Below are 12,000 nucleotides of genomic sequence, written 5' to 3'. Positions count from 1 at the left end.
GATATTGAAGAAGCCTCGATTCTGAATATCTTTGAACATATTCATCCACCAAGACCTCCTGTGGGTTAACGAACATATAGTATAGCTCTAAAGAATCGCCAGGGCATTGAAGAAGCCTAGATCCTCAATCTCTTTTCCCCCTCAATTTTTATTGTTTATTTACGTAATGTCTCACGTATACAATACAAATCCACGGCGACCAGAATTGGATTTCTGGCAGAAATTGCTACATTCAGAGTTTGGAACACGCAGAGGACAGATGGGTTTACATAAAACAAATGATATTTTTTGTGTGTTGGTGTCATTTCGAGCATGTTGCATTAACAGAGAAGTCAAGACAAATAGATAACTATACATTCAGTGCAATTTAAGTCCTAAACTACATTATAAGCACAATAAAATCATACAATACTGTGCGTTCTTATCTAGGCAGTTTCAGTTGTTGGGATTTTTTTTCCAAGAAAAATAAGCAGCAACATACGACAACAAAACCGCGTTACAAATACTTTCAAAGCATGACTCCTTCTATAGGTAGTGATAAGATACATTACAATGTTTTTTTTGTATTTTTTAAACTTTTTAATTATTATTGTTATTATGCTACTTAGTAGCTTGCATTAGGGCAATACACAACTCTTAATTTTAAAATGATTTCCACGAAGTTGCTTTCCCTCCCCTTCCCTTCCCTCCCATTTCTTTTTTCCCTTTTTAATACGTGTAAGCCCCCACCTTGTTGCGAATAGATGATTATTGCAGGTTTCCCACTAGGTAGTATGTTAAGAATTTCGAGTGCTCACACAAATAATGTAATAAACAAACCCCATAGAAATCATTATAGTTTCACGTCCTTCACAGTTCTCCTAGGCATACTGACTCAAATGTCAAATTCGCTGATCTGCCTGGGACTTCTCCCCAAGTAAACATGCCTAGGGTGATTAACTTTTGCCTGCCAAATTGCAGGGCGCAGATAGGTAGACTTTGCATACAGATATGTTCATACACACACACACATATACATACATGTGCATATATATATATGCATGTGTACATATGTATGTGTGTATATGTTATATATATACAGATAAACACACATGCACACATACATATGCATATATATACATATGCATATATATACATATGCATATATATATATATATATATATATATATATATATATATATATATATATATATGTATGTATATATATATTGGAAGCATGTGGCTCTGTCTTCAAGGCATCTGTCAAGCCTCCATCTCCCCTCCAACACAAACACAAACACCCCAAAATATTGTCCTTCGGGTTGATACAGACTGACAGCTACAAAATAAAAATCCAAATTGGATCTTAGCGTGGCAGAATAGGTAGGTAGATAGTTTTGTTGTTGGTTGGCATTTGTCTTAAAAAAAAAAAGATTTGCTATAAGTAAAATCTAAGCAAAAAGCACACTCCCCACCCAGCCACCAATCCCTTTTATATTATTAAACTTGGGGGTGAGGTGGAGAACAAGACCTAGAAGAAGGGAAAGTTCTTCCTGGTCTTCAAATAAATATCTAAGATAGGATGTATTTGCTCATAACTAAAATATAGGAAAGGGGGGAAGCAAGGCAGAGGGGTTTCACTCTTGCTGCTGCTGCTGGTGAGATCCATTGCTATTAAAATGGATCATGCTGGATTTAGGTTGGGTTGTAGTCAATCCAGTCCTACTTTTATTTATTTGGGAGGAGAATTAAATTATTTTTTGCGGGGGGAGGGGAGGGAAGGAAAAATAGCTATAAGGAATGGTGGAAAACCAGGGGAGGCTCTATGATTGTAAAAACAAAAACAAAAAAAAAGGGGGGGGGAGAATACAACTGTTTGACAGGTAGTTACTGTTGTGTGAGAGTCTCTCCATTCTATACTCTATAAAAGCGAATGACCGTCGTAAACATCTCGATTTATCATCTGCCATAAAACGAGGACTTCAAGGAGCTGAGGGAGAGCCTCAGTCCTTGCTTTCTTCTTTTTCCTCCTCTTCTTTTTCCTCTTCCTCGTTGGTTTCCTCCTCGGTTTTCTCCTCGTCCCTGGCTCCGGGGAGTTTATCCTTGTTGTTTTCTTTCTTCCATTTCATCCTCCGGTTCTGGAACCATATCTTGACCTGCCTCTCTGTCAGTCCCAGGGCATGAGAGACCTCAATGCGCCGCTTCCGTGTCAAATAGGGGTTGAAGAGGAATTCCTTCTCTAGCTCCAAGGTCTGATACCGGCTGTAAGTCTGCCTGCCACTGCGCCTTCCGGGAGCTGGGGAACAGCAACAACAGGAACATAGAGAGAGATGGATATACATGATATAGACACACACAGCCACCCTTATTGAACTTGTTGGGGTTTCTTTCTTTTCCTCCAGCCTTCCTCCCTTTAAAGGCCACTTCTTTTCTCACCCCCCCCCCCCCCCAACGCGCCCTTTCCCTCCTCGTCTCCAAACTCCTTGGAGCATTCCTACGCTCACACCAAAGAAACCCTTTCTTTCAGTAAAATCGACTTAGTTTCTCCAGTTTCCCCGTCAACACACCTCCTTCCATCCTCTCTCTTCTCCTGCTCTATGTCTATGTATTGTAATATTGGCTTTTGCTTTCCTAGTTGCAAACACAGCACTAGGGAGGCAAAAGCCAATATTACAATACACAGTTTTGTTGTTTGTTATTGTTGTGAGTGGTATCTATCCATGCAGATATACATAGACAGATGGAGTTAGATATCCTTCTTGTCCCTTAGACTTTATAGATAGTGGACATTTCATTTCCAGAGTATTTATGTGTTTGTTTTGGGATTGCATTTGAGGGGGTTTTGTGTGTGTGTGTTGTGGGGGGCCAGTGCTTCTACTATCTGTGGGAGTGTCTTCTTTATCCATCCATATGCATGCCTGTGTCAACACACACACACATACACAAACAGAAGGTACTCTTTAAACCTTCTGTTTGCCCCTATAACAATGGATATATATAGTGCAGTATTTTGAAAACTAGAATATGTATGTATTTGCTGTACGCATACCATTAAACTCCACATGCACCCTGTTTTTAGAAATTGTCCCAGGAGAGGCTTGCTGTGAATTTCAGAATCGACAGTCCTAACAATAACAACTTCTTGCTTTTCATGTTTTTTTTTTAATCTGCTTTTTGTGTCTTGAAGGTTTCTTGGGCCTCCAGTTCCTCTAAATTTTTACAGGACAACTTCTTAAAACCAAGTCAGATTTCTTGGGTTTTGATTTTTAAAAGCCTTCCAAGAAGCGTTTTGGGAAGGTGAAAGTTGTCTTAGTAAATGATTTACAAGATTCTGTGGGGCATTTTAATTTAGTGTCTGTCAATAAAATTAGACTAAAATATACCCATTGATATTAAATATTATTATTAATAATGGTAGTTGTATTATCATCTTTACCATTTTACTACTACTCCTATCATCCACAGCATCAGCAGAACACTTTGAAAATATTTCTCTTTTCCTTATTAAGATATATATGACATATATGTGTGTGTGTGTGTGTATATGTTGTAGTAGTTGTATTATCATTACCATTTTACTACTACTCCTATCATCCACAGCATCAGTCGTTGTTATTGCAGGACACTTTAAAAATATTAATCTCTTTTCCTTATAAAGATATATAGATCTGATATATATGTATATATATGTAGTAATAATATTATAATTATTACCATTTGACTATTACTCCTATAATCCACAGCATCAATCCGTATTATTGCAGGACACTTTGAAAATATTACTTTCTTTACCTTACTAAGGTATAGTAAGATATATACACATATATATCTGAACAAAGTTGACATGTACCCCCTAAAGCTTTTAAGTTTCAAGATCTCTCCAAATATCAAACACTCTGATATATTTATTTTCCCCCTTTTCTTTCTAAAGCTCACCTTTTAGCCCAAGACGTCAAGCAGTTAAGAAAAGCTGTATGACATTTTAAGGAGGGGGGGGGGGTGCAGAGTATTATCAACATGCTAATAACCTCGTGGGAGCTGTATCTTATTGCTCTCCTCGAGGCAAGCCATTAAAAAAAGTTTTACTTTATTGTGATTTAAACCCAGACATCACCTTGCTAGCTTTTCAATCCAACGAGGGGGAGCCTTGTTTACTTTCGAGAAAGCGTCCCCCTCCCAACCTCCCCAAACAGGAAGAAGTAACGTTATTGAAACCAACCTTCCTATGCCTCGATCTGCCTCTTCAAAACAGAAATACCTCCCCCCACACAACACCCCCATTATAACCCACCCCCACCCTCTTTCTTTCTTTTCTCAAACAGACAAGAACACATTTAAAAGTAAGACAGGAGGAGAGTAAAAAAATAGATCCTAACCGTGAGGTCTCATCCATGGGAACATAAGGCTGGGAGAAGAATTTTGATTTAAATGCCCTTGTCCCTCGCTAGAGTTACTGTTGGAAGAGGATTTACAGTCAGGATATTGTACCACGGTTGCCTCTTGCTGGGCACCATAAAGCGACTGCCTGGGTAGGGCTTCGTATCCATAGAATTTGGACGCGTCTCCGTGGCACGCCAAGGCGCATGGATTTTGCTGGTATCCCGAGTTGGAGATGCTGGAAGTGCCGTGGTGGAAGAACTCCTGGACGTGGTGGGAAGGGTGTTGGAAGCTGGGAGCCGTGGTGCCCGGACCGTACACGAGAGCATGGCTTCTGCTTACACTTTGTGGAAATCGGCAGTCGTAGTAAGTTGGCTCCAAGGACTCCCCGCCTTTGTACTTGGAGAAGAGCGGATTGACAAAATAGGAACTCATGGCTCTCGCATGAGAGGAGAGGAGAGGAAGGAAGGAAGAAAGAAAGAGGGGAAAGCCAACCTCCTTTCCCCCCAAATATAAATAAATAATGCCCTTCTTGGGGGAAAAAAAGAAAAAAAAGAAAAGGAAGTCTTTAATTCTGTTGTTAAGAGATCAGGGCTAAAGGACCCTCGCTTTTCCCTCTCCCTGGACTCTGCAAAGTCCTGGTTAGTGGCTGGTTGTGGGTTGTTTTTTTGTTTTTTGTTTTAAAAAAATGCTGGCGCTCTCTCTCTCTCTCTCTGCTCTCTCTCTCTCTGCCCCCTCTCCCTTCCTCTCTCTCTCTCTCTCTCTCTCTCTCTCTCTCTCTCTCTCTCTCCCTCTCCCCCTCAAAGACGCTTCATAGTGCCTGAGTGGGTATGGCTGCTGCTTATGCCTAATGCTCTTGACTTCTCTTATATCCGTCGATAGGTAGAGTTCTCTCGCAGTTTCTCTTACTTCTTCCCTTCCCTTTAACACCACAGGCAAATTCCTCAAAATCCCGGTGGTGAGCCTCTCTCTCTCTCTCTCTCTCTCTCTGGCTCACACGCGATCTGGATTCATCAATCCACCGGCAGCACAAGACAGGCTAGGAAGAAAATGACAAGGAAATCAGGGGGCTCGTGGGGTGACGGGGAGGTGAAAAAGAACCAGCCCTTCTCCAGCAGGAAAAGGGGAACAAAAACAGAGCCGCCCTCATATCTGGTGAATGAAACAGGGTTATGAAAGGTGCGCAGGAATACCCTTAGGTGCTGTTCCTCTCCCCCCTCCCTTCTGCAAAGGAGCCTCTTCACTTGTCTGAGCAAATACATGCGCCAGAGAGGTCAATTTAGGTTACTTCAACAGGTAATGGGGATAAAATGCCACCCCCGGGTCATTATTATTATTATTATTATTATTATTATTACTAGAAAGGGTAAGGTATTAAACAGCAGTCCCTGAGAGTAGGCCAGATGCTGGTGACAAACTCAGCTCCAACCTTTAGCAATGGAATTGTCCCTACTCTTCATGTGGTGTGTTGTGATTTTTGGGGAAGGGGGGCCTCTTCCACACAGCTGAATAAAATCCCACATTTTCTGCTTTGAACTGGAATATATGGCAGTATGGACTCAGATAACCCAATTCAAAGCAGATATTGTAGATTATCTACTTTGATATTCTGGGGCCCCTTCCACACAGCTGAATAAAATTCCACATTTTCTGCTTTGAACTGAAATATATGGCAGTGTGGACTCAAATAACCCAGTTCATAGCAGATATTGTGGGATTTTCTGGGTTATATGGCTGTGTGGAAGGGCCCGGGAGTGAAGTAAAATGCTTTAGTGGGGGGAAAACACCACCACAATAACAACAACACAAATGATTTTTCCTCAGCTGGAGATGAATATTTTTTGCATGTATATATATTTACCTAACAATAATGAGGATTGTGGTATGTTATTCTATTTTCTTTGGACCCAAAGGTAAACCCTCTCATCCCAGAAGAAAAGGAAGAGAAGTAAGGAGTGGTATCTTCAGGAAATGTCTTCTCTGAGCATTGGGCAATGTAAAAGGGAGGGAGAGTCAGTGTTTCCGGGTAGCGTGGCCTCTTTTCTACAACTAAGTGCTGGACAACTGTCCAATATCCTAGGCATGGAGCATGTCTGTTGTATGTGAAGCCTAGCAAAGAGCTCTTCTGCAGCCTTTCCACACAAACATACGTACACCCCACCCCCGCCAGAATGACCACTGGCTGAAAGCTTCCAGTTGGGAGACTTCATTTTTACGACTGCATTAAAAAAAAAAGCTCAGGCCATTAAACAGAAGCATAAAACCAGAAGCCTTCCCTCTTTCTAAAGTTTGCAAATTAATATTTCCTGGGTTGTGGGTGCGTGTGTGCTGGACGCGTGAGTGTGTGTGTATATAATGGCTCTTAGAAACGACAAAAATCAAACTCACTTCTATAAATTAACTCTCCTCAAGGCCCTTTCATAAACTCAGCAGCAGCAGCAACCCTCTTTCTCCTCTTCCTCTAATATCCCCCCCCCCCTGAAAATGTCAAGCAAATTAATTTCAGGTGTGGGTGTGTGTCTATACAAGGCAAGGCTGGGGAAATCCCAACTGTTATGAAGTGGGCAGAACAGTCAAACATCCTTCAGACCCAATCTCCCAGCGTATTTACTTTCTTACACTTTTCACTGCCTTTTGTTAGCAAAGCAGCTTTAATTCTGACGTTCCTCTTGTCTCATTTTCACAGAACCTAAGTCTGTCACTAGCTTGTAATTTTTTTTTCAACAAAGGCACAGAACCGTTTTTTCCAACCCAAGTGTGTAAGAAATCCGCCGAGAGGAGATTTTCTATTTGCCTTTCTTGCCCAAAGATGCCAATACCTGTTTAATTTCCCTTTGTGTTGTGTTGTACGAAAATTGCACATGAAATGCTACACTGGTGGTCTCAAATACACACAGAGAGGAGATCACTTGCCAAATGTGATGGAAGAAAACACTGTAGCCAAGCTCTGAAACAGCCCATGTAACAGCCCCATGGGTTAGTCCCAGCTTAATTGGCAGATAAGACTTGCAGAGTCAATGGGATAATTTCTCAGGGAGCGTGATCGATATGTCTTTGCAGTTTTAAAATTCCAGCAGTTAAACCTTCCGGCTGTTGCCACAGATTCGGTGTCAGGCTCTGTAAATGCAGGCTTTGCAAAATATGATCTGGAGCAAGATGAATAAGTTCGGTGTTGGCAGAAAGTTGTGGATTTCCCCTTACCCACCCAACTCGCCCACATCTTGATTTTATTGATTTATTTATTTTTTAAAAGGGAACAGAACTAAAAATTCAGGGAAACAATAGGTTGTGCATAATATTCTGAGACAGAAAAGAGACTGGAGCCCCTTGCACACAGCTGAATAAAATCCCACATTATCTGCTTTGTACTGGGATATATGGCTGTGTGGACTCAGATAACCCAGTTCAAAGCAGATATTGTGAGTTTTTCTGTCTTGATATTTTGAGTTATATGGCTGTGTGGAAGGACCCCCAGAAACCCGTCACTGGAAGAAGTTGATAGTTTTAAAGGAGAACATTTAATACAATACAATCAGATAATGTTTTCTCAATTTTAATAAAAGCGGTTCTTTTTTTGTTTTTGTTTCAAGGTTGATAAAAATGCAGCTTATTTCCTCCTGGATGTATTTTTCTATTTTTGAAATTACTGATGCTGTTGTACATTGTGATTGTGTTGTATCTTATGATTGGAAATAAAACATGCTGCATTGTTCCACTTCCAAAACACCCATATTCACGGCTATTAAAACATTGGCGCTTTTCTTATAGTAATATTCTTTTAAAAGGTTCTTGTAGGTTTAATAAAGAAAACACACAAAGCAGAGGTGTTGCCAAAAAAAAAAACCCCTACCAAATTGTTTGGTTGTTTTCCTAGCCGTCAATGGATCTTTCTTTTCTTTTTTTCTTTTTTTTTACATCTATGGATTTTGTATGAAAAAGGGTGGAGGCAAACTAATTTCCACATTTTTAAAAAATACAGGATTCGCAATTGTCCACCCCGGATTGGACCTGATTTTTCAAGCCGCAGCTGATATTCTCATATAGCTGATATACTTGTATTTCTTCAGCTTTGAGGTCTGCTTCCTTTGCATTCCCAGCGAGAGGCCTAGAGGTGCAAAACCACACCAGCGACGTCAAGAAAGCAGCTGGTGGCTTCTAAGATTGAGCAACAGCGCCATCTCGCGTTAGCTTTCCTCAAGGCACCGCCTTCAAAATAAAACCTTGGGGTTAAATAAAGAGAGGTGGGGGGAATGGGAAAATCGCCCATCAAGAATCTCCACCCTTTTGAAAAACATCCTTCCACCCCTTTCCTCTGCAAATGATTCTGATTCGGTTAAAAAGGGGAAAGAAACAAAAGGAGACGATTATGTATACACACATATACATATATATGTATAAATATACATTTACCATGGCCAAACGAATACAAGTGTTTTGAATGGACTGTTCATACTTCAGTCGATGAACAGCAAACCGAACAGCAAACCATTTCGGTTGATTGATATGATTGATGGGTAGATATGAATGCATATATGCATTTGAATGTATCCATATCTATCTATATGTCTATCTATGTGTACATGGGTAAATTCTGGTGAAGACCTCAGAGCTCAAAAAAAATAAAAATAAAAGATCTGAAAATATCAGCTTATTTGTATGTATCCATATCAATATATGTCTATACATGTGTGTACATACATACCTAAAGCAAAGAAATCAGACCTCTGAGTTCAAAAAATAATAACAAAAATTCTAAAAAATTATCATTCCCGAACCAAATCCGAACTGGACCTCAAGCACTTTCCTACTGCTTGTTTTATCAATTCTGTCAAGAAAAGTGGAAATTACTTGAATATTACCACTACGATGATCACAGGCAAAGTCCATATATGTTGAAAGAAATATTTATATATGTGTGTGTACATGTGTACCAGCAGAAACACGTCAATCATTGTTTCCTGCCTGTGTAGTACCCACCACGCATCATCCTCACAGTGACAACAAAGCACCTACACACTAAAATGGCACAAAATAGCGAGGGAAATGGAGCAGCTTCTCTCACCATTCCTGGCCAGCTTCCTTCCTATTTCACCCCCCTGTGTTTTCAAAGATTGTCCCCTCTCCTTCTCTGCTTTTCCTCTCTGGGGAGGGAGGGGTGTGCAATGGCCTGGAGTGGAGGGGGAAAAGAGAGAGAGAGAATTGGGGAGGGGGGCAATGTGCGTCTGTTGTTTGTTGCTGGTAGACAAAACATTCCAATAATCCGGTTTCAAAGAGAAGAGCACCCACCTTATTTAAACCATAAAACAATTAAGGCCAGACGTCTAGCCGGTTCTGGGGTCCTGTTTTGTTCCATCCTATTCAGCACCCTCAGCAGTGAGACAAACAGAGCTGTAAAACTGGCATTTTTGGGCTGCGGAAGTGTACCTATGGACTGCTTTCAAAGCTGCTGTATCCTGTCTTTTTTGTGTCGACTACAAAAGGGTCGGGTCGCTTCTCTTCCTCCCCCCCCCCCCCCCATTTCTCCAAAGCTGAAGATGAGAGCTTTCTTTTTTTTTTCTCCCTTACACCCCATTCTCTCCAAAAATGTATATGTGTAGATAGTGTGCACTGAACACAGCAGAGAAACCTTGTCTTTCTTTCCTTCTGAAAGAGTCAGAGGAAATATGAACACAGGAAGGAGATGGTGGGATGGAGTGGAAGTGAAGAAGTGGCCTTTAAAAAAATAATGCATCCACTAAGTAATGGAGGGGTTTGCCCTTATTATTATTATTATTATTATTATTATTATTATTATTATTATTATTATTGCAGCGTGGATGGGTGATCACTCACACATAAAACACACACAGAGAGAAGCATACTTCTATATGTCATCTCCTCTAAGGCGCCAATCCTGCGGAGTTTGCTTGAACCAAGTGGCTTGAATCGGTGGTGTTTACTTGAGAGTAAACACACACATACACACATACCCCAAATATGCCAGGGCCCTCCTGAAATTGGGGTGAGGGTAGGTTGAAGCTTTAGGCAGAGGGGAGAGACTTTGCACATGAACTGTCCCTGCATTCTCCCATAAAACAAAGCAAGTCAGAAAGAAAGGAGAAGGGGGAGAGGCAGGGAGGGGGGGGGGAGGAGGGAGAGAACAAGCGTCTTAGGGAGACAAAGGGAGCATAACTTACATTCTTTGCGTCGTCCTCTCTCTCTCTCCCCCCCCCCCTTCACCAAAAGCCCTCCCAGCTCCAAGGGGAGCTCAGCCCCTGCTAAAGGCGCCCGGGGGAAAAGGGGAGTTGTGGGGCGGGGTGGGGGGGGCGGGCGGAGGGAAAGGTGAAAGAGCCCCTCGCATCTTTAGTCATCTTGAAAATGAAGGCTGTTGGAAGGGGAGAGTTGGACAAGCATGGTGAAGGATCAAAGTTAATAAAATGGCCTCGGGGCTGGGCCATAAGCCTTCCTGAAATGAGGAGGGGGAGAGGGAAAAGAAAGAAAGGGAGGGAGGGAGGGGGAGAGAGAGAGGTGGCGGTGGTGAAGGGAGAAAAGAAAGAAAGAAGAGGAGAAAAGAAAGAAAGCAAGAAAGATTACGGGTTGCTGTAAATTTTCCGGTCTGTATGGTCATGTTCCAGAAGCATTCTTTCCTGACGTTTCGCCTGTATCTATGGCAGGCATCCTCAGAGCCTGGAAAACTCACAGCAACCCAATAATAGGCATATTCCCTTTTTCATTCCTTTCTCACTCTCATGCATACATGGTCTTTTAAAAATAATGTGATTCTTCCTAATATTCTTCTCCAGATTACCATTATTATTATCATTATCATCATTCCACCTGAATTTCTCTGCTGGGGGGGGGGGGGGGGATCCCTGGGAGATTTGACAATCAGAAGGGTTTTTACTCTCCCCTTCCTTTACCCTCCCTCTTCCTCCTCCTCCTTCCACCCCAACAGCCCCCCAAAAGCCCTCTCAATGGGGATGGGAACAAACAAACAAAAATGGCAGGGAGGGCACTGGCGGGACTGCAATGGGGTTGAGGACGCAACCCAAAGACAACATCCGCGAGGGGAAAATGGTTTCCAGATTTATTGGGACTTGTTTTCCTTTTTTTATATATAAAAAAAGATATTTCTTTTTGTTGTGGTGGTTCAGTTGGATGCGGTGGGGAGAAAGGGAAGGGAGCGGCGATCACACACACACACACACACACACACACCGATCTGTTTATCATTAAAAAGATTAAAACCGTGCTCGGCTCGTCTCATTAAAGAAAGCGACCCCCATCACAAGTTGTGATGATGAACCATCTCTCCACTGCTCATTTTTTATCCCCCGCCTTTCATTTAGCCGCGACTTCGGAAACATTCATTTGTAGGAAAGGCTAAAATGGATCATAAAAAATGAGATTCCCTGGCCTCTCTCCCTGCAACCCCCCCCCCTTTTCCCTCCCCAACCCGCCTCGTGTCACTTAACTCGTTCCTAAGCAGGGCAAACGTCTGATTTTTAACACCGTTAGCCTGGCTCGCCGCCTGCCAAGGAGAAGTCAAGGAAAGTTCTTTGTCTTGGGAATGGGTTGGAAAGAGAAACAACCAGTCCTAAAGCTGGTCTTGGATTTATTTATTAAAAATTTCTAAAAATTATTTGGGAGATGCTCTCGGCCCAG

General features: G+C 41.8%; 2 protein-coding genes across 5 annotated transcripts in view; both read right to left on the bottom strand.

Moving 5' to 3' along the window:
* Positions 1-12,000, bottom strand: part of hoxc10 (homeobox C10) — a 219,035-nt gene that overhangs the window by 183,904 nt on the left and 23,131 nt on the right. The gene's annotated exons all lie outside the window — the stretch shown is intronic.
* On the bottom strand, positions 1,184-10,542 carry hoxc8 (homeobox C8). The gene is made up of 2 exons (XM_003216677.4): positions 4,356-10,542; positions 1,184-2,275 (listed from the first exon to the last, which is right to left on the bottom strand). Exons 1-2 carry the CDS (start codon positions 4,789-4,791, stop codon positions 1,983-1,985), a joined length of 729 nt encoding a protein of 242 aa, XP_003216725.1. The 5' UTR covers positions 4,792-10,542; the 3' UTR covers positions 1,184-1,982.

The sequence above is a fragment of the Anolis carolinensis genome, chromosome 2 (genome assembly GCF_035594765.1).
Source record: "Anolis carolinensis isolate JA03-04 chromosome 2, rAnoCar3.1.pri, whole genome shotgun sequence".
In the NCBI taxonomy this organism is placed as follows: domain Eukaryota; kingdom Metazoa; phylum Chordata; class Lepidosauria; order Squamata; family Dactyloidae; genus Anolis; species Anolis carolinensis.
This window is presented reverse-complemented; position numbering and strand designations above follow the sequence as displayed.